Source organism: Wyeomyia smithii, chromosome 3, assembly GCF_029784165.1.
Source record: "Wyeomyia smithii strain HCP4-BCI-WySm-NY-G18 chromosome 3, ASM2978416v1, whole genome shotgun sequence".
Classification (NCBI taxonomy): Eukaryota; Metazoa; Arthropoda; class Insecta; order Diptera; family Culicidae; genus Wyeomyia; species Wyeomyia smithii.
In genome coordinates this window covers 149722812-149746819 of record NC_073696.1, presented here as the reverse complement: position 1 = coordinate 149746819, position 24008 = coordinate 149722812, and the positions used below count along the sequence as shown (strand labels likewise).

The window sequence follows — 24008 nt, the reverse complement described above, 5'->3', positions numbered from 1 at the left end:
AACGGAGCGTGGTCGGTCTGCAGAAAAAAATGGCGGCCAAACAGCATCTTGTGGAATTTTGTTACTGCAAATATGATCGCTAGTCCTTCGCGATCTGGCTGGCTGTAATTCTGCTCTGCTGATGTCAAAGCTCGCGAAGCGTGCTGGATAACCTTCATGGTTCCGTCGCTAAACTTGAGGCTGATGGTAGCACCAACACCAACGGAGGATGCATCAGCTGATACCACTACTGGAAGTGCAGGATTGTAGTGTGTTAGCAGCAAATTTGAGGTTACCTTACCTTACCAAACAGTCCCAAGCCGTGGTGTGGTCTTTGCTGTACGTAAGAGTCGTCTCCATTCCACTCGGTCCATGGCTGCAGTTCGCCAGCTCTGCAGTCTGCGTAGGGTCCGCAGGTCGTCTTCCACCTGTTCGATCCACCTTGCCCGCTGTGCACCTCTCCGTCTCGTCCCTGACGGATTGGTTTCAAGAACCATCTTTACCGGGCTGTCGTCCGACATCCTTACAACATGCCCAGCCCACCGCAACCTGCCTATCTTAGCGGTGTGAACGATAGTTGGCTCCCCAAGCAGCTCCTGCAGTTCGTGGTTCATTCGCCTTCTCCACACTCCGTTTTCCATCTGCAGTCCACCGAAAATGGTACGCAGCACCTTCCGCTCGAACACCGCAAGGGCGCGTTGGTCCTCCACAAGCATAGTCCATGTCTCATGCCCGTAGAGGACTACCGGTCTGATCAGCGTCTTGTAGATGGTTAACTTGGTGCGGCGGCGAATTCTACTCGATCGGAGCGTCCTCCGGAGACCAGAGTATGCACGATTTCCTGCCATAATGCGCCGTTGAATTTCTCTGCTGGTATCGTTGTCGGCAGTTACCAGTGAGCCCAGGTACACGAACTCATCGACCACCTCGATTTCATCACCACCAATTTGAACTCAAGGTGGGAGGTTACTGATACTGTTACTGTCTTCTCGTGAACCCCTTCCTTTCATGTACTTCGTCTTCGATGCATTGATGACCAGTCCAATCTTTTTGGCTTCAGCCTTTAATCCGATGTACGTATCCGCCATCTTCACAAAGGTCCGAGCCACGATGTCGATGGCGATAGTCGATGGCAAAGTATTTGGGAGAGTACCTTGTAGGCGGCGTTCAACAGAGTGATTGCCCGATAATTGCAGCACTCCAGTTTGTCGCCCTTTTTGTGGATGGGACACACAATACCCTCCATCCACTCCTCCGGTACTCGTTCTTCCTCCCAAACCTTGACAATGACCCAGTGCACGGCTCTAGCCCGTGTTTCTCCACCGTATTTCAATAGCTCGCTGGGAAGTTGGTCCACTCCAGCAGCTTTGTTGTTTTCAGCCGACCAATCTCCTCCTCCACCTCCAGAAGATCGGGGGCTGGAATTCTGATGTCTTCTGCTCGTGCACCAAGTTCAGTTGCCATACCGTCCTCGCGCACTACTGCATCGCCGTTTAAATGCTCGTCGAAGTGCTGCCTCCACCTTTCGATCACCTCACACTCGTCAGTAAGGAGGTTGCCGTCCAAGCTCCTGTACATATCGGCTTGCGGCACGAAGCCTTTGCGGGAGCTGTACAGCTTCTCGTAGAACTTCGTAAATAAATTAACGTACCTAGTAGCGCTACAGCAGTGCTACCTATGGCGGATCGGATGCTCCTCCAGCCATCTTCAAGGGTAGCTGCGCCAAGCTGCTCTTCCGTGGGTAGCACTGCCTCCAGCTGCTGCGCGTGTTCCTGTGCAGCCTCGGCGTCCCGCAGTTGCTCAATATTTGGTCGCGGCGTTCGACTTCGGCGGGTGTTATACACCGTCGATAGTTTTGAGCGCATGCACACAGCTACTAGGTAGTGGTCCGAATTCATATTCGCACTGCGGTAGGTGCGAACGTTGATGGTGTCGGAGAAGAACCTGCCGTCGATTAGAACGTGGTCGATTTGGTTCTCTGTCTGTTGGTCGGGTGATCTCCAGGTGGATTTGTGGATATCTTTGCGGGGGAAAAAGGTACAACGGACTACCATACCACGGGAGGCCGCAAAATTTACGCACCCATGGCCATTATCATTAGACACGGCATGCAGGCTATCTGGTCCGATTACCGGTCTGTACATTGCCTCCCGGCCTACCTTAGCATTCATCTCCCCAATAACGAGCTATCGTAGACCTGCTCCAGCTGCGCGTAGAACGCTTCCTTCTCGTCGTCGGGTCTTCCTTCATGTGGGCAGTGCACGTTGATGATGCTGTAGTTGAAGAACCGGCCCTTTATCCTCAACTTGCACATCCTTGCGTTGATCGGCTGCCACCCCATCACGCGTTGGCGCATCTTACCCAGTACTATGAAGCCGGTTCCCAGCTCGCTGGTGGTGCCACAGCTCTGGTAGAAAGTAGCCGCCTGGTGCCCGCTTCTCCATACCTTCTGTCCTGTCCAACAAAGTTCCTGCAGCGCTACGACTTCGAAGTTGCGTGGATGTAGCTCGTCATAGTTTATCCTGTCGCATCCTGGAAAGCAGAGCGATGTGCAGTTCCTTGTCCCAAGTTTCCAATCGTAGTCCTTATTTCGTTACCTAGGTCTATGCCGATTGTTCCGATCCGTATTATCTCTTACGTTGTTTGTAACATGTTGTTTTCCGGGGCGGCTTGTTGGGCCTTCCCCAACCCCCTGTCTCGCCGGAAGGCCATCGTATCAGCTCTGATTAGAGTCCCACGCTGCCACCAGGACGTTGATCAGCCGCTCCTAACATGGAGATCAGACGCTGTTTTGAGCCGCACCATCTTGGTGAACAGACGCTCAGGTTGGCGAAGCATTTCCTCTACCGCCGGAATATGGTTTACGCGCCAATGATCGCGTCGCACCTTCTCACTTAGCTATTGTCGGATGACAACATTGCCCAGGCAACACCAACCAGTTGTATCCATGTTCCAACCGGCAGTCTAGTGTAATCATATGACTCGCGGAGGTGTGAGATAGGAACTTGTGAGGGCCGAAGCTATGTTTGACGCTCCTTCCAGGTTGTCAACTCACCATTTGTTGCCTAAGAGCAACAAATTTGAGGTTAGAATCTGCTTAAAACGGTCGAATGCGTGCTGACAATCAGCCGTCTAGCTGACTTTACCATCATGTTTAAGCAGATCGTCGAACGGGTACCGCAAGGATCGCATACACGGGACAAATTTTCCGTAATAATTGATAGCACCGAGAAAAGAACGAACACCTGATATATCAGTGGGATGTGGCATGTTCTTAACTGCCTAAACTTTTGCTTTGCTGCTGGCTGAAACTGCACTTTTCCGGTCGGATTGTGAAACCGAAATCTTGAATTCTTTGAATAACTGCGCGAAGGTTTTTCCAGTGCTCGTCTGCATTGATGCCACCTACAATGACGTCATCCAGGTAACCCAAAGTACAGGAGAGGCCTGTTAACATAATGTCCATTAGCTGCTGGAATGCGCCTGGTGCTGTTTTGACACCTGGTGGGAGACGGTTGTAACGATACAATCCTCGATGTGTGTTGATGGTGAGCAAATTGCGGCTGGTTTCGTCAACCTCTACCTGGAGAAACGCATCTGAAAGGTCGATTTGGCTGAATATAGTACAATTAGCCAATTTGTTGAAAATGTCTTCGGGTAGCGGCAGAGGATACTGATGTGGCTGTAGAGCATTGTTAAGTCCGGTAGAATAATCTCCACATATGCGAATCGACCCATTTGCTTTCCGCACGACGACGATGGGAGCTGCCCAATCTGAAAAATCGACAGGTGAAATTATTTTTGCACGTTCAAGTCGATCGAGCTCTTCATCCACTGCGCTGTACATTGCATATGCCACTGGACGCTTTGGGCGAAATATTGGTTGAGCGTCTTGTTTCAGTTCCAGCTGGACTTTTGTTTTCGTACACAGACCAAGTTCACTTCGGAAAACATCTGGATAGGCAGCCTTCAGGGAGAACGCTTCTAGTAGATCATTACCGAGTAGATGAATTGGTTTTTTCACTACGTAAAACTGTCCTCGGCGATGACTGTTATTGATACAGACGTCGCAGTCAAACTTGAAGAGAAGCTGCAGAGGGTCCCCTGTTGCAGTCGCTGCTTTTTCCTTAGCTGGCGATGTTAGCGGTTTGCCGATTTTCTCCCACGTTTGTTTGGAAACTATACTGATGTCGGACCCAGTATCCAACTGTAACCTCACTTTTACACCATTCAGGTGGGACTGAACGTAGCGTCGTTTGTTGTTCACTGCATTTACTGATAGGCTTACCGTTTGTATTTTGAACCTCTCTGACGGTCTGATTTTATGGTGTGTTGCTTTTGGACTTCGTTTCGCACTGGAACAATAACCTTCACGGTGCCCAATTGTACCACAATCATTGCACTTGTGATTTTTGTGGAGACAATCTCTGACGAAGGGCATTCCACCACAACACCAACAAGGTGTAGCTGGTAGATTTTTATTTTTGTTCGTATTTTTTCCTGCTGGAAGTCTCGACGAGCGATTTGGAAATTGCTGCTTACGGTTGATATACTGTACTGATTATGATGGTACAGATTCTATCATTGCTGTGTCCCGCTTTAAACACAATAAACGTTGGCAGTCTTCCGAAAGATGTTCCAAGGTGACATCGCTGCGCTCCTCAATTTTGGAAAGCAGTCGTGTACGTACCTCACTATCTCCAAATATCTTAAATACCAATATAGTCCACTTACGTGAAATTATGAAGACAAATTAAAAATGACAGAAGCGTTAGTCATCTTTTTTTTGTTCTACACGACATGCGAAAAAGAGTTACTTTTGACAATAATATTACCCTATTGGGTACACTGAAAAAAATGCACATTTTATTGTGAAGTGGACTCGGCCGAATATTTTATAATAATAAAGTTCGCCTATGTATGAGGCAATCCATGGGTGGTGTTCCACGGTTTGTACGTTTGTCGACCTCCGACAATATTTTGAGTTGTAAAATGGCGACTTCCGGTGACTGGAAAACTGCTGAAAATGACCAAATACCACCTAATATAGGTGTTTTGTTTTTTCAACCAGAATGACGCTCAGAGGCCAGAAATTGTCTCCAAATGCCAGTTTGAAATCCAAGATGGCGACTTCTGGTTTCTGAAAAACAGCGGCGAATGACCAAATATGGGTATTTCCACGATTGTTATGATGCACTAAAGCCACAAATCGATCTCAGACAACATTTTGAATTGTAAGATGGCGACTTTCAGTGATTGGAAAAGAGACGAAAATGACCAAATACCACCTAATATGGATGTTTCTTTAACTAGAACAGTGGTTTTCAACCTTTTTCAGTTTTTGCACCCCCTTCTGATAGTTCACACGAGCTTTTCCCCCCTATCGGCACCATGAAAGAAAAGCTGTAGTGATTAAAAAATACAAGGCTCAACTTTTATTTTTCAAGTTTATTTTAATTTGAAATAAGTATCATAACAAAGATATTTAGATTTCAGCTTAGTGCGACACCTGAGCCTGAACATTTTCGGCCAACATCTTAATCCTTGGAGCTGTTTTTGACAAAGCACACCTCATGTCATCCTCGATGTCCAGTCTATTACGGTATTTTGTTTTCATCTGCAACATTGCAGAAAATCCAGTTTCACATAAATACGTCGACACGAATGGCAACAACACTCGTAATGCTCTTTCTGCGATATTAGGAAAAGGACCACTCATCGTGGCCCAAAAATCGCACTGTGATGTTTCTTCAAATAACTCTTTCGATTTAGAATCATTTTGCAGATCAATGAGCTCATCCTGGAATCGATCAGGAACTTTCGTCACTGCTATTCGGAAAGGGTTTCGGACTAAGTCCAAATCTTGTGCTTTGATATCAGGGAAATAAGTTTTAAATTCGACTAGAAGTGATGTCAGATGCTCTGTAATTTCATTCTTGATGGTCTTCGGTACTGTTTTGTCGTTTGTGCAATTATCAATCACTGATGAAAGTCTTTCGAACATTGCAAAATTGTTCAATTGGACCTTGCGTTTCCAATTTTGTAGTTTACCGAGGAACGCATTTAGGGAATCAATAAACTGTATAATAGTGGTTTGGCTACCTTGAAGTTTTAAGTTGAGCTTGTTAAGCTGTTCAAATATGTCAGCTAAATAGGCAAGCTGCATTATCCAATGAGGATTTTTTATTACAGCTAAAAGCTCATTCTTATTTTGAAGCTCAAGAAAAGATTTCACTTCAGCCCTCAATTCGAAAAACCGGTCTGTTACATTCCCCTTCGAAAGCCAACGAACGTTGGTATGGTACAATAGCATTTGATGATTCGAGTCCATGTTGGCACCAAGTTGTTTGAACAGTCTCGAATTCAATGCACTTGATTTCACAAAATTAACGATTTTTATTATTTGCTTTAAAACAACACCCAAAGAATTCGGCAGTGTTTTGGATGCGGGAGCCTGTCGGTGTATCATGCAATGAGTTACTTTTATCTTTGAATTGAGTTTTTTAACACTTGCTTGAAAACCTGACTTGTTTCCTAACATAGCTGGTGCACCATCGGTACAGGAACCACAAACAGTATCCCAAGAAATTCCGTTAGAATCAAAGAATGACGTGACTTTTGCCAAAATGTCAGATCCTTTCGTCGTTGTTTCGAGTGGCGAACAGAACAGGAATTCTTCCTTGATGACATTGTCGAAAACATATCGCACGAAAACCAACAATTGAGCACAGGATGACACATCCGTGGACTCATCGAGTTGAATGCTCAATAGCCCAAACTTAGCTGCCTTGATTTCAGAAACGACTTGGTTTTTAACATTAACGGACATGTCACTTATCCGTCGCTGAACTGTGTTGTCCGATAAAGAAACTGCAACCAATTTCTTCTCCAACCCATTTCCCAATACAATTTCCACCATCTTCATTGCACAAGGTTTAACCAGCGTTTCTCCGACTGTATGAGGTTTTTTCTGCTTTGCAATTTCAAGCGCAACAACATACGACGCTTCCACAGTTTTTGAGTTCGTAGTGAAAATACTTCCCGTTTTATCCATCTTCATTGTTCTAACACTCCGCGCACTGCGTTCAAAGAAATCTACTCTTTTATCAGAATACTGTGGGTGCGTCTTGAAATGCTGCTTTAACTTACATGACTTCATGGAGTCATTGGAAAGAATTTTCAGGCAAACTAAACATTGTGGTTTTTCTTCTCCGTTGACAATAATGGAGGAGAATCCAAACTGAAGGTACGTAGATTCGTACTTTCTTTTTTTACAAGCCATAGTTATTTCCTACAAACAAGAACATTATTTACAATGATGAAAACATTTGAGAACTTCAAACTTTACCAATCCTGATCCTGAACAGCTCAGCAACAATTGTTTCTAAATTCAACGGAAGGCAGAAGTCAATTGCTTGGTACACGTACGGGATGAAATTTTCTTTTGGATGTGGAGGAGAACACTGATACACGGGCATACAGTTCAGCATGTCCTGTGAAGGTGTGTGTGACGATTTACCGTCAACAAGCACCTTTGACATATGAATGGCTATAGAGCAAAATAATGCGCATAAAACTGCGGCATGGGTTTTTTGCGAGCTAATTCATTGGACACTGAAAAAAATGCGTCGTCAATCACAAAAGCGCATTACATGTAAAAATTTTCCACTTGAAATTCCCCCCCTGGAACGTTAAAATTCCCCCCTGGGGGGGAATTCCCCCCCGGTTGAAAACCGCTGAACTAGAATGACGCGCAGAGGCCAGAAATTGTCTCTGAATACCATTTTGGAATCCAAGATGGCGACTTCCGGTTTCTGAGAAACAGTGAGATATGACCAGATACTACCCAATATGGGTATTTCCGAAATCGTGATGATGCACTGAAACCACAAATCGGACCTCGGACAACATTTTGAATTGTAAAATGGCGACTTTTGGTGACTGGAAAACTGCCGAAAATGACCCAAAAACAACCAAATATGGGTGTTTCTTTAACCAGAATGATGCTCAGAGGCCAGAAATTGTCTCCAAATGCCGTTTTGAAATCCAATATGGCGACTTCCGGTTCCTAAACAACAGTGGCAAAAGACCAAATAACACTCATTATGGGTATTTCCGGGATTGTTATGATGTACTGAAGCTACAAATCGACCTCAGACAACATTATGAATTGTAAAATGACGACTTCCGGTGTCTTGAAAATAGCCTAAAGGGACCAAACACCACCCAATATGAGAATTTCTTTAACCAGAATGGTGCATGGAGCTAAAAATTGGCAACTTCTGGGAAACAGCCGAATACTACTGCATATGAATATTTCCGTAAACGAAATATTGTATAGAAGCCAAGCATTGACCCTGGACACCATCTTGAATTCGAAGATGACCACTTTCAGTTTCTGCAAAACAACGAAAATAACTGAATACCTCCCAATATGAGTGTTTCCGGAATAGAGGTGATCTACTGAAGGTAAAAGTCGAGGTTGTTGTCATTCCGATAAAACCGCAAGAAATCAATGAATTTGGAATGTTGAAAATTATTAAATTAAACACAAAAATAGGCGGGACGAAGTTTGCCGGGTAGGCTAGTAAATACATAAATATGCTGGTTAAAGCAAGTGATGAATACGAAGATTAGACGAGAGCAAAAAATTCGTAGGGAAAAAAAACAAAAAATACTTTCAAAACGAAGAAAACTAAATATTAAATCAGCGGTTTTCAACCGGGGGGGAATTCCCCCCCAGGGGGGAATTTTAACGTTCCAGGGGGGGAATTTCAAGTGGAAAATTTTTACATGTAATGCGCTTTTGTGATTGACGACGCATTTTTTTCAGTGTCCAATGAATTAGCTCGCAAAAAACCCATGCCGCAGTTTTATGCGCATTATTTTGCTCTATAGCCATTCATATGTCAAAGGTGCTTGTTGACGGTAAATCGTCACACACACCTTCACAGGACATGCTGAACTGTATGCCCGTGTATCAGTGTTCTCCTCCACATCCAAAAGAAAATTTCATCCCGTACGTGTACCAAGCAATTGACTTCTGCCTTCCGTTGAATTTAGAAACAATTGTTGCTGAGCTGTTCAGGATCAGGATTGGTAAAGTTTGAAGTTCTCAAATGTTTTCATCATTGTAAATAATGTTCTTGTTTGTAGGAAATAACTATGGCTTGTAAAAAAAGAAAGTACGAATCTACGTACCTTCAGTTTGGATTCTCCTCCATTATTGTCAACGGAGAAGAAAAACCACAATGTTTAGTTTGCCTGAAAATTCTTTCCAATGACTCCATGAAGTCATGTAAGTTAAAGCAGCATTTCAAGACGCACCCACAGTATTCTGATAAAAGAGTAGATTTCTTTGAACGCAGTGCGCGGAGTGTTAGAACAATGAAGATGGATAAAACGGGAAGTATTTTCACTACGAACTCAAAAACTGTGGAAGCGTCGTATGTTGTTGCGCTTGAAATTGCAAAGCAGAAAAAACCTCATACAGTCGGAGAAACGCTGGTTAAACCTTGTGCAATGAAGATGGTGGAAATTGTATTGGGAAATGGGTTGGAGAAGAAATTGGTTGCAGTTTCTTTATCGGACAACACAGTTCAGCGACGGATAAGTGACATGTCCGTTAATGTTAAAAACCAAGTCGTTTCTGAAATCAAGGCAGCTAAGTTTGGGCTATTGAGCATTCAACTCGATGAGTCCACGGATGTGTCATCCTGTGCTCAATTGTTGGTTTTCGTGCGATATGTTTTCGACAATGTCATCAAGGAAGAATTCCTGTTCTGTTCGCCACTCGAAACAACGACGAAAGGATCTGACATTTTGGCAAAAGTCACGTCATTCTTTGATTCTAACGGAATTTCTTGGGATACTGTTTGTGGTTCCTGTACCGATGGTGCACCAGCTATGTTAGGAAACAAGTCAGGTTTTCAAGCAAGTGTTAAAAAACTCAATTCAAAGATAAAAGTAACTCATTGCATGATACACCGACAGGCTCCCGCATCCAAAACACTGCCGAATTCTTTGGGTGTTGTTTTAAAGCAAATAATAAAAATCGTTAATTTTGTGAAATCAAGTGCATTGAATTCGAGACTGTTCAAACAACTTGGTGCCAACATGGACTCGAATCATCAAATGCTATTGTACCATACCAACGTTCGTTGGCTTTCGAAGGGGAATGTAACAGACCGGTTTTTCGAATTGAGGGCTGAAGTGAAATCTTTTCTTGAGCTTCAAAATAAGAATGAGCTTTTAGCTGTAATAAAAAATCCTCATTGGATAATGCAGCTTGCCTATTTAGCTGACATATTTGAACAGCTTAACAAGCTCAACTTAAAACTTCAAGGTAGCCAAACCACTATTATACAGTTTATTGATTCCCTAAATGCGTTCCTCGGTAAACTACAAAATTGGAAACGCAAGGTCCAATTGAACAATTTTGCAATGTTCGAAAGACTTTCATCAGTGATTGATAATTGCACAAACGACAAAACAGTACCGAAGACCATCAAGAATGAAATTACAGAGCATCTGACATCACTTCTAGGCGAATTTAAAACTTATTTCCCTGATATCAAAGCACAAGATTTGGACTTAGTCCGAAACCCTTTCCGAATAGCAGTGACGAAAGTTCCTGATCGATTCCAGGATGAGCTCATTGATCTGCAAAATGATTCTAAATCGAAAGAGTTATTTGAAGAAACATCACAGTGCGATTTTTGGGCCACGATGAGTGGTCTTTTTTCCTAATATCGCAGAAAGAGCATTACGAGTGTTGTTGCCATTCGTGTCGACGTATTTATGTGAAACTGGATTTTCTGCAATGTTGCAGATGAAAACAAAATACCGTAATAGACTGGACATCGAGGATGACATGAGGTGTGCTTTGTCAAAAACAGCTCCAAGGATTAAGATGTTGGCCGAAAATGTTCAGGCTCAGGTGTCGCACTAAGCTGAAATCTAAATATCTTTGTTATGATACTTATTTCAAATTAAAATAAACTTGAAAAATAAAAGTTGAGCCTTGTATTTTTTAATCACTACAGCTTTTCTTTCATGGTGCCGATAGGGGGGAAAAGCTCGTGTGAACTATCAGAAGGGGGTGCAAAAACTGAAAAAGGTTGAAAACCACTGTATTAAATAATAGTTTTTGCATAACAGTTGTTATCACTAATTATGTTTGTTTTGTTGAATATCTTTTATATATAATATAATAAAGCTTTTAAACCAATTACAACATTATATGTATCCATACTTAAATTGTTAAATTGATAGAACATTCAAGTGTTATCTAAGCTAAAAGTTGCACAACAACCATATACGACTATTGACAACCATTGTGCGGTTTCTCCTTTTATCTTTTCCACGAGGTAATTGAAACATTCATTTAATTGTACACTTCGTGGCCTGATTATTGAGCTTGAGCTTGACGGCCGCACATTTCGTAGTTGCTATCCCGTGATCTGAGCTAGTAAAGTTACACAGGGAACCACGTCTATAGCAACTTGGGATTAGTTTACCATTTACACGTCGTGGCCTGATTATTCGAATATTTCTTCTTCGTGCCTCGATAAGCTACATTTATTATATTATCAATATTTAACTCCCGGAATGGCGTTAGTTTTACATACAAACAATATACGCACGAAATCTACAACATATATTTTTCTGTGGAAGTATGAAATTGAGTAAACTAAATCTAAAATTGAGTAAATTCAGGTTCGTGTGTGAGAATGTCACACACTCACAGAAATTCAACAACAATGCACAGTGGTACAGTAAGGCAATGTAGGCGGACATGAGTTTTTCGATGCGATTTTGTGGTTTTAGAGTAAAATTTTTTTCTAAGAACTTGTTTCTTATATTTAGTCTATTTTTTATGTGCAAATGAAAATTAGGGTGGTCCTGAAATCGACTAAATAAAAAAACTAACTTTTTTATTCGCAGAAATAAATGTATACATTCATCGGCACAGTTGTAGATCAACTAATTTTAAGCAACTTTCGGTATTTCTTCACAATTTTTATACAATATTTGTTCTTTCAAATGATACCAAAAAATATTATTTATGTTTGCCCTAAACGGAGACATCAATATTTTAAAAGGGCCTATTTTTAAAATAGAAATAGTGCAAACTCTTCATCTGTACATGTTTTTTCGTCAAAATTGGCGTATTTATGATTAAAGTTACCGAAGAAAACTTTGTTTTTAAATTTGAATTGAAAAAATAGAGCGAAAAGACTGTTTTTGGAAACCAAATTTAATGTCTACAAAAAGGTTTTTTACAAAGTTACTTAGAATTAGTTGATCTACAAGTTTGCCAAAGAATGTTTACAATTATTTATGCAAATAAAAACAAGTTAGTTTGTTTTTATTTCGTTGATTTTAGGACCACTCTAATTTTCATTTGCACATATATAGAGGACTATGTATAAGAAACAACTTTTTACAAAAACTATGGCTTTAAACCGCAGACCAAAATCGCAACGAAAAGCTCATGTCCGCCTAAATTGCCTTACTGTACCACTGTGCAATGAGTTTAGTTACCTTTTTCACCACAAGAGGGGGTGTTCCCTGTCTGTCTTCACGGAAATATATGGGAAATTCGAGAGTGAACTATATTGTTATTTTAAGATATTTGCTACCTCCATCTGATTTTAGTCCGCAAACAAACATAAGACACTTGAACTGCTCCTCGGTGAGTTTGCTGAGCTCGAATTCAACGCAGGTTTTGTTTATCCGACATGCATCTGTGACGTAGTCTTTGGATGGTTGTTTTGATATCTGCAGGCAGCGATAGCGTTTACTGATGATAGATTCAGCCGCACCGAAAAGCGATTTCAGTTTTGCGACTGTTGTTGTGAATGGAAAGTCCTTCGGAGCTTTAGGCAAAATGAAACTGATGTAACGTTCATGTTATGCCGTTCCCATTTTTCGCATTAGCAAGCGAACTTTTGCTTCCTCGTCCAATCGCGCCGCATCTTTTTCGAAAAGATCATCATACCGAGCATACCAGGCTGCGAAGGTGATGTTGTCTGTAGCGAAATTCCTCGATGTTATTCGCTAGCGAGTCGAGAATCATTCCAGGGTTTGGTGGAACCTGAACATGAATAGACGACATAATGTTCCGAAAGAAATCCTGCTGCTGGTGCATAAGCTGCTGCATAAAGAGCTGCTGCTGCTGCACTAATTGCTGGAAGAACTGGGCGTATGCATTATCCGGAGCGGGCTGACTGGCTGGATTCGGAGTGTTGTGCAAATTATTCTGCTGCATTCCGGGATACTGATGGTCTGCTGCTGCTTGCAAAAACCGTTGGAACTGATTGTCTCCCGGTGTCGGCTGCTTCCTTTGGGGTTATGTTCAGCTGAACCCCGTCTTCTGATACACAGAGTGACGGAATTGCAATGAATAATATAATTCCGCGTTTAACTACTCGTCGCCACTGTTACGTTTCGTGGTAGGCGAGGTAACCGATAAATAAAACACGAACCGTACTTAAAACAGATTAAAACTATTTATTTAATAACGAGGTACAATTGCTATGCTTGTAATATGTTCGCGATCAAAGAAGGAAGTGACTCTTGATTCGCGCGCTTACTTGCGTCGAACTGGATGACAGCCCAACTGTCACCAGAGAGCTTCAGCTGCGATGTGGTTTTAGGGATGTCCACGTCTTCAATAATTATGATGATTATTTTGTGTGAATTGAGAACGAATTCGACATTTAAAATTGATGCTTTTGATCTCCATCGACTGAATTCTTTTTTGATGTGTTTCATAAGTTTTCGGATTTGAAATACCTCCCGTTTGCGAAATATTCTAGGGCTTTCTAGCCAGTACAAACAACAAACCCAGGTATGTTTAATTTTATCTTTGAAACTTTATATAAATTTGTAAATTGAATTAGGTAGCAATCCAGAACCCAAAAAATGAGTAATTACTTAACTCTAAACTGAGTAATACTGTACCCAAAAAAGAGTAACAATCACTCAGTTTTTAAAACGCCTTGTTTTTCAATTATATGTATTTACGGAGTTACTCAGTTTATAAATTGTTCTACTTTCTACGAAAATGCGTCAAAACTTATTCATTTTAGAGTTATTTTTCCCGAGGGTGTAACGAATTCTTCCTGCAACCGTTTGAAGTTGCATGGAATTTTTGGTGGGCTTTTTTTTATATATGCCAGGCAGGCTTCGAAATGGTCATGGTAGAACCACTTTTTACTGCGATAATCGTCTTCTTCTTTCTTTGACGCTACCAAGGCTCGCTGTCTTAATACATTCTTGAACGAACATGTCAAACTAGCACCGCCATCACCACGCTTTTTTGCCTGAAACGTATTTTAAATTTTTTTCTAGAAATGAGAATTACGCACATTGGGTGCGGATATTTCTGAAATATTTATATCATTGATCTTGTAATGTTATTTCTCAACATAAATAGAACGAAGTAGACAGAAATAGGCCGAAATTACATCGCCAAACGAATGACAGTGTACATCTCTTTGATGCGCGAGTGTCGAATGACCATCCGTTTCTTTGTTTGAGAGCAGGGTTGCCACATTTATATCTGTATTTTTTTTTGAAAATATCTGTATATCTGTATCTCGGGCCAAAAAATCTGTATTAAAAATCTGTATTGTGCAAACTCAGAATCTTGGATGGAAATGGATTTACTTGCAGAACATATTTAAACAAATTCATTCTTCTCTACATGATGTTCATACAGGTTTTTGTTAAATTAATTTTTTAAAGATTTCGTTAATTTAATATTAGAATCTCCTTCTTGTTCTGCAACGTAGCTTTCAGCTTTTAAAATTGAGATCATTAGCTTAGGGGCCATGCAATTTCTGGTTTCAATTATATATTAAAAGTATGCGTTCTAAACAAACCGAAGAGTGTAGATTTATATGAAAAATTCTCACAAATGATAATAGAAACTTGACATTACCATCCCGCCTAATGGTGTTCAACAGCTCAGACCAAGTTAAGTCATTTGTTTCAATGAATCTTCCGGTCAAAAAATTTATTTTTCAAGCGTGCGAAATTCGTTAGACAGCCCTTGTCAGTCAGTTATTGTTACGAATTTGGGGAATTATCGCATCATTTAAATTTTCCAATTTCACGAACGATTTAAGATTACTCAAAGCTGCCATTTTTATAACAGGATCGGTGAAACCGCACCTCTTTGCAATTTGTTTTACGAATTTTGAATAAAAATCCTGACAAATATTTCGAAACGTTCGTTTTCGGGCTTCGTTCAATCGTTCAATATTATTATTATTATTATTATTAAATAATAATAATAATTATGTAGGTATCGATAAAGAAGAAATGGAATGTGACTTGAACGAAGCATACATAATCCTGATGTTGTTTTTTTTACAAAACTTTGAAAATCGAATCGATTTCTACCTTTGAAATTGATTCCAGTTCGTTGGTATAACAAAAAAAATCTGTAAAATCTATCGCTCGCGTCGTACGCAGAGGATCGCGATGTTTGGCAAGAAATATACTCATGGTTAGTTTTCGTAATAAGCGCGCAACATTGTTATATTCTGTTTTTCAGGTTTTTCGCGGGATCGTATCGTTTTTTTTAGAGCAGACAAAGTGTGTACGAGAAACGTCGTTGGTCGATCTGTTAGGTGGAAAATTTCCGGTTGACCGAGCCCCTAGTGACTCCGCGTCGATACCTTCATGAGGTCGAATTATCTGCAGATAGATCAACAACGCGCAATAGATTTCGGTGTAAAGAGGATCACCTTACGAGGAGATATCATATCATTTCAAGTTGTCCCAATTTGATCAAAGGTCCAGTATCCTTGCGTACGGTTTATTGTTGCGGTGTTACATTGTAAAACTGAATAAGTTCGAATCGCATTATGAATATCGTGGCGGATATAATGAACTTGTTCGCGCGATACTTGTTCTAAAGAATCCGACACTCGAAACCAGCGCATCGTTTACCAAAACGAACCCTGCTGTGTACCTTGCCCTTTCTCCAACATCCCAGCGATTTCTCGTGGAAGTGCAGAGGTGTTCTCGGCTTCCAATAAGCGAGTATCACGTCAACATTTTCCTATTCAAATTCCTTTTTTGACCTGCATTCGGATGCGGCCGGCGCTGGTATAGCCTAATATAAAGATTAAGGTCATCAGTTTTTACACATTGAGGATGCATCCCGCATAAACAAATACCATACACGAATTGTTTCCCGTATAGTATCTTAACCATTTATAAAAAAGTCACATAACCATTTACATACCATTTCAGCTTTAGTTTTGACCATCTAGTTAATAGTAAACTGAGAAATAACCATTTGGTCAACTAGGCGTTAGGTATGGTTACCATTCAAAAACAGCGATTTTCCCGAACATATTTTTTTCGATATTATACACAATATGGTTATCTAATAATCCAAAATTTTGTACTGAAACTATTCTTCAAATAGTACGAATATGTTATTTTGCAGTAGTTTCTAGTTGTTCAGGTATCATTTCATGAATGGTATATTTATATTGATTTATATTCTGATAATCGTTCGTGGAATAGTCGTGATATTGTTTTGAATATTATAAAGATTGTTAGTGGCGATTGCTTTATTTTTTGCAAAAATATGATGTTTTTGTTTTTCACCTTCAAATATCATCACTTTCCAGCCATGTAGCACATTTCTCTTTGTGAGTAGTCATATTTGTATTCTTCCAGGCTGCGAGGGGCGCTGTTTTGCATTCGTCGTGCAATGTCGACTTCAACTTCGTTCTGCTCGGAGATACTGGAAAGAAAAAATTATTGTATAAATACTAAAGCCGGAAGATTTGTGACCAATTTAATTACCTTCCATTATAGTTTGACAAAACTGCGACTACAGCGTTTGCTGGAAGATGTCTCTTCGTTTCTCGATGGAGCTTTAACCGTTGAAGGTGTGGTGAACAAATAGTGCTCACTATCCTATTTGGGGATACTGAATATAATATTGTAGCTCAATAGTTTAAGTCATTCAATTGAGTACAGTAATAACTGATAAAAGATATTATCACGAACAGTTACCATACTTCATTAAGTACAGTTAAAGTCCTTACCGCTTCAGCAATGGTTTTTGATTATGCGGGATGTTGGTCCCAAGCATCATCTGTTGGTTCTCTGTGTAATTACAGCTGATCTGGCAATAACGGAGTAGCAACCGCGGGTAGTCAATTATGCTCATGCACATAACAAAAAATCTGTAAAATCTGTATTTTTGGCAATATTCTGTAATTCTGTAATACAGATTCTGTATTGCTTTTTCAGTTAAAAAATCTGTAAAATACAGAAAAATCTGTATATGTGGCATCCCTGATGAAGTCTCCTGCTGGTACCAGCCGCACTGGCTTGGTTACTCTTATTATATCGATAATTATCGCTAATTCTAAGAATTAACGATAATATCGATGTCGAGAATTAAGATAATTTCGATATTATCGATCAGTTTTTTAATACATACTAATTTTCACCTATATTTCAATTATTTTATATATTTCAGTAATCGTGACGAACTGGCATTATTGATAGAAAAATTTCAACAAACTAAAGATTTGAATAATGAAGTTGACGATAAAATGAATAATGCCACCACAGCGTGTTTTGAATCGAAGATTATATTGAAATATGATGATTCGGAGTCTTCACTAATAATAGATAGAAGAGCATATAAAAAAGATTTTTCAACCGAATGCTCTAAGTCAAAAGAAAATTTGTGTTTCATAAACACAGGAATCGATTACCCGGACAACTCAGTTGAAGATGTAGTCGAAAAAACTGAGAAAATTATTGAGTCCGCCATTATCGAAAACTGCCATTCAACAACAATGAATACCATGATAACCAAAACTAACAATTTTCTAGAAGCCGGTAACCAGAATATCAAAACAAAACCTATTTTTAGTGACATAATTGAAGACAAAATATTGTTTGTACAAGGTCAGGGAAGTGGTGCAGATAATGAAATGGGTAATATAAAAAAAGATAGTACCGCTGTAACTAATTCAAGACGGGTTACTAGCAATTCCGATTCAGATACTGATGACTGCGCTTCAGATTCCAGTGAAAGGCGCATTTCGAATACTATTGATGAAACAATAACAACATCGTCATATAACATTAGTGATATATCCCTCATACAAAAAATCAAAAAGGGGATCAACTTACCTAATGAATCTTCAATTTTAGAGGCAGAAAGAGTTGAAGCAAATATTTCAAAAAAACAATTAGCTGAAACTGCATCGACTTCAAAGGATTGTCATTTATACATTTTAGAAAAAAAAAGCACACTTAGAAACAAGAATGATTCGTTGGAAATAATGTCAGTTAACAAGGATGAAAAGCACCAGAATACTAGTACTTCTTTGAAATCCGGTCAGTATTCATGCAACAAACCAAAGAAAATAACAAAAACTTGTAATAAAGAAGCAATGGACGATTTTGTTGGTACAGCTAGAGATATTTCATTGGGTACTGTGAATACTTTTTATAACTCATCAAACATTGAGACTGTAAATGAAGGTTTATGCGAAAATCATAAAATGAGTGATTCAAATTCTACTTCAAGTAAAAAGGAAGATGTGTTGGATCAGCTGAAGGATGAGAATAATAAATGCTGGACTACACAACATGAGACTACTCTATCGAATGTAAAAAAAAGAAGGAAAACATGTAATATTGGTAAGTGTCAAAATATATACGTATGTGCGAAGAAGATTTAATTGTTAACCAAGTTTTAATGCATGCTATAGATACGAATAATATTATACCAGATACCCTGACTACTATGGAACATCCCGTTCGCCAATCGAGAAGAATCGCGCAGCAAAAAATACGAGAAGAAACGAATCGTCGGCTGATTGAAGAAAAAATGCTTCGCGAGTTGAAAGCGGAATCTATAAAAAATAAAAAGAAATATTCACAGCCGAAATCAGAAGATGAAGATTATGTTGTATCAGAGATTGAGGAAAGCTTCAATATCGACATTAAAACCAGGAAAAAAAAACGTGATATACCTTGGCTAACTTCATCATCCGAAAGCAGTAGCGAATCGGAGCTGGAGGAAGAACCTGAGCATTCTGATGATTGCAGATCATTCCCGCAATCAGATCATGAATTTTCCCCGGAATCTGACGTTGATAATGAATTTACAATGCCGACGAAAAGAGCCAGAACGGTTCGTATTAAAGGAAATTCGAACTCTGATAATGACGATGACAATGTTGCAGATTATTTTGTGGAGCATGCTTGTCAGAAATGCGGCAGCACTGATCACCCGGAATGGATTCTTCTTTGCGACTCGTGTGATAAGGGTTATCATTGTTCTTGCTTGATTCCAGTACTTTTTGTGATACCTGAAGGAGACTGGTATTGCCCCAAATGTGAACATGATAAGTTACTAGAAAAGTTACATGAATCATTAATTTTATTTGACAAAATATGTTCTCAATTGGATGCTGAAAAGGCGTTAAAGAATCATCAAAACAACAAGATAACAAATACAAATGTCATTGAAGATTTGCATTTTGATGAAAAAATAGAAAAACCCAAACACATTTTAAAGAAAAATAAAAATACAGTGAGAAACCAAGAAGAAAATCTATTAAATAGAAGTGATCATACAACATCAAGCAATGTTTCATCGGATAATGATTCTCTTTCGTCTGAGAATAATAAATTGGCTTATAAATTAAGACGCAGGAATCAAAACTGCTTGAATTATAAATTCAACGATTATGATGATTTAATTAATTCAGCAATTAGGCACGCAAAATGCCAAAGTGACAGAGCTGGTGAAAATACTGGTGGAAAGAGTATAAATAATATTCTGGAATTGGAGAAAAAACAAAATACTTCTTCTTTTGAGAAGGATGTTAAATCTGTAATCTACAAAGTATCTAAAAAAAGAAAAAGATTAAATGATTTGAACTCTGATGACGATGACGATGGGTCGGATGAAGATTTTAGTGAAGTCTTTTCGGACGATGAGGAAGAAGAAAGTTTATCATTGACTGAAGATAGCGAAAGCTCCTTAGAATTACGCACATCAAACAGATTTCGTTCTGCAACTATTAAAAAACATGATAAGGAATTCATCAACGATGATGATGATGGTAGTGACCTAAGCAAGCATAATGTACGGACACGGCTCAATAAAACCAAAAAAATTTATCAAGAGTCAGATGAATTTGAAGATGAAGATTTTACTGAAAGCGAAGAAATAGATAGTGAAGACCTTTGTGATGATACTGAAACAGACAGCAGTCTGGAAAAATGGAAAAAGAGAAATTCTAAACTTTCTCAATCATATGTTGACATCAAAAATGGTTTAAAAAAAAACAAAAAACGAGAAAAAAAGATGAAGGAAGACGGTCCATTTAAGACTAACTATAGAAAAAAAACAATGATAATGGAAACGGACTCTGATCAATCAACAAAAAACCCTGATTTGCCTAACAAACGACGTACCAGAGGAAAAAAACTTCATTATCTCCTTGATGAAGATTTCGAAAGCTCTGACGATGGTATAACACCAGGAGTGTTGCGCCCAGATACTCCTCCAGAAGAACGGGAGCGCTTTATACAAAAGCAAGAAGAAATTAAAAGAATGTTGGCAGAAAAAAATACCGCTGCTGCCAAAGAATTAGCGACTCCAACAATCTTACCACTTCCTGAGGTTGTTGCAAAAAATAAACAGGCAGTGCTTTCAACCATTCCGCAGCAAGTAATAGATAGCGCAAAAGCGCTCGATATCGATTTACTAAAAATTCCCAAAAACATTGATTCAGATGATTTTGACGACGAGTTGGCGGTTAATTTCGCTGACCCAGATGATGTTAACGAAGAAGAACTGGCAAAAATTATGGAGGACGAGGACTTTGCCTCACACAATTTAAAGCTAGAAGAAGATATGTTAAAGAACAAAAATTTTGCAGAACACTCGGCGAAAAAAAAAATAAGGGATTTTGAAAGTATTGATCCAGCAGACATTACAAAGCTTGATAAAAAAAGGATTTCATACAGCAGCCATTTTACACGACTCAAGAGTAATACGGATTCATTGACTGAAATGTCTATCGCGAAACCGAATAATTCGAATAATTTGCAAAATTATATTTTACCTAAGTCAAACAGTCCGCTTCAATATATGTTATTACCATCTGATAAAGCATCAAGTTTACTGCAGCAAATGAAACAGCAAGCTATTCCTTTGCGTGACTGCGAACAGTCACCAATGCAACCGTCTACGTTGCCTCACTCCAATATACACATCCCTACAACTTCGCTACGTCAAAAAGGTTGTGTCACTCCGGAGAAAACATTACCATCTCTTGTATTAGAATCACCTTATACGGATTATGCCAATTTGCGCAGAAGGAGGCGGAAAAAAATAACCCCCTTGAGAGGCGATTTGTACAAAAACATACAAAGCGAAATGGATGTACCGAACCTGCCTCAGTATCATGTGTCACTTAATAAAATCGAAAGTGTGACAGAAAAAAATTGTTCAAACCTCAAAAGTTTATGTTCAAAAATAGTAGAATCACCATTAGACTACAGAAAAGCTCAACAAGGCTCGTTATATGCCCAAAGTAAGTCTTTCAATATATATACGATAGACTTTTTTTTGCCTTTCTCCTAGAAACCCTACCCGTCGGTTTCGGGTCGGGTTCGGGTTTGTAAATTTTTGGAAGTGTCGGGTTCGGGTTTAAAAAGTTTTGAAGGTGTCGGGTACGGGTCGGGTTCGGGTTTGGTGGGAAAAAAATTTTCGGGATGTTTTAGGTCTGAATGTTTTAGGTCTGAAAGCCCGAAACCCGACTATATCAAATAATCATTTTTGTAAGATGATGAGGTCTAATTTCATGCAACTGCAAAAACACTAGCATTTCAATACCATTCAAAGCCCAAAGCTTCAGGGCAGCCTCAAATTGGTACAAAAAATCTACCCCTCAAAAAAAATCTCGGGTTCGGGTCGGGTTCGGGTTTCACAGTTTCGGGTTCGACCATCTCTAGTAGAAAAGTGCTCCAGAGGGGCGAATCTCGTATATCAATCGACTTAGTTCGACGAGCTGAGCATTTTCTGAGTGTGTGTGTGTGTGTGTGAGTGTGTGTAAGTGTGTGTGTGTGTGTGTGTGTGTGTGTGTTTCAAAGACTGTTTAAACTCATTCACTTTTCTCAGAGATGGCTGGACTGATTTTCACAAAATTAGTGTCATATGGAAGGTCTTGTTGCCCCATAAGACCCTATTAAATTTTATTGTTATTGGAATTTAACTTTGTCCGTTATGTATAATAATGTGAAATCAGTCTATGAAAAGAAACATGTTTCTAAGACTGCTTGAACTCACCTACTTTTCTCAGAGATGGATGGGCCGATTTTCACGAAATAAGTTGCAATAAAAAGGTTAGTTGCCTGGTGAGACCCTATTGAATTCTATTATAATCGGACTGTAACTTTGTCTGTTATGTATCAGAATGTAAAAGTTAGGAAACTCCATTATCTTAGAAACTACACAACCGATTTGAACAAAACAGGTATCAAATGAACGGACTGTCTTCAAAAACCTGTAAATAACGAATTTTATGATGATTGAACATGTAGGTTATGAAAAGAAACGTGTCCAGAAAACTTTATCAAATTCACTCGTTTTGCCAAAGATGGCATGACTGATATCAACAATCTTAGTTTTGAATTGAAGGTTCAGTTGCTCTATTGGTTCCCATTTCATTTAATTATAACACTGGTTGACAAAATCGAAAAATATGCTGCTCTAATGCTCACAATAGTTGCTCTAGAAAGAAAAAAAATGTCAAACGAACAGGTTGTTTCCTAAACTTACAAAGAAACAAAACCCAAAGGCTGTTTAAAACTAGCTGCTTTGATCAAAGTGCGAAATTAGGAGTCATTATGCTAGAAAGACTATTTATTTAGTACAAATATTACGTCAAATTTCAAATACTATATTCCAATTATTCAATATTCTAAAATCCAAAGAATGGATATACCTTTATTGGATTATATTTAGCAATTGAAGGATGTTTTCCAGAAACCGGAAGCAGCCAATTTGGATTTCAAAATGAAGTATGGAGTTGATTACTGGCCTCTGAGCATCATCCCGGGTACTGAAAAACTCACATTGCGTAATGTTAGTTTCTTTTAGACTGGTTTCCAGAAACCGGAAGCAACTGTTTAGTAATTTAAAATGGCATCTGATGATGATTCCCGGCCTCCGGATATCATACCGCTCTACCCCAAATCGTATTGAATGATGTTTGTCACTTTAGGCTGTTGATCGGAACTGTCGCCATCTTTGCCGTCGAAATACCCAGATTAGGCAGTTCGGCAATTTTATGATGGATTTTATGATTTAATCAGGCAACCAGAAGTGGTCATCTGGATTAAAAATGGGGTTTGAGGTCGGATTCTGGCCACTGGCTAGAATCCAGGTTTCAAGAATCCGTATTGATAGATATTTGGCCATTCATTGGATGCCCCTTAGAAACGATTAGTAATATCAACTGCGTTAAAGAATTTCATTTTCAGTATTAATGTACAAGGAAAAACATTTAATTATAAACTATTTGAAATCAACTGACTAAAGTTGACATAAACAATCTAAATATTTTCACGCAGTATATGAGTACAAATCGATTATACCACAATCAAAAACAAAATCGCATCATATATTTGAAAGAATTAATTGTTATTTGCATGTATATGTGTTAATGTATGTTCATATGTGTGTGAATGTTATATATTAAATGTTCGGTATAGTTGTGCTGTTGGCAACCAAAATTTTGTTGTTTAGAATGAATAACAAATCCAGCAGAAATTATCAAGGTGCATTTTTTAAGTGTTGGTGTAAATCTATTTTAACAAATAATAAGTTGAGAAAGGCTGGATCTCACCGCTAGGTGGAATAATTGTTTTTTTTTTCAATATCTATTCAGAATTAATATTGTATATATAATTAATATATATATATATATATATATATATATATATATATA

General features: G+C 39.1%; 2 protein-coding genes across 5 annotated transcripts in view; one reads left to right on the top strand and one right to left on the bottom strand.

The window, feature by feature from the left end:
* Window positions 1–24008, top strand: part of LOC129732473 (remodeling and spacing factor 1) — a 505162-nt gene that overhangs the window by 281210 nt on the left and 199944 nt on the right. For 3 of the 4 annotated variants that reach the window (XR_008729266.1, XM_055693382.1, XM_055693381.1), the window contains exons 4-5: window positions 17501–18678; window positions 18750–21590. Coding sequence is in view for 3 of the 4 variants with exons in the window: in XM_055693382.1 (XP_055549357.1) it covers window positions 17501–18678; window positions 18750–21590 (4019 nt within the window). In the remaining variant the exon portion in view is untranslated. The remainder of the gene's footprint in view (window positions 1–17500; window positions 18679–18749; window positions 21591–24008) is intronic. The other variant, XM_055693383.1, reaches the window with a different exon arrangement.
* On the bottom strand, window positions 5363–7471 carry LOC129732474 (zinc finger BED domain-containing protein 5-like). Its single transcript, XM_055693384.1, has 2 exons — window positions 7328–7471; window positions 5363–7270 (listed from the first exon to the last, which is right to left on the bottom strand). The coding sequence occupies exon 2, from the start codon at window positions 7259–7261 to the stop codon at window positions 5477–5479; it is 1785 nt and encodes a 594-aa protein (XP_055549359.1). The 5' UTR covers window positions 7262–7270; window positions 7328–7471; the 3' UTR covers window positions 5363–5476.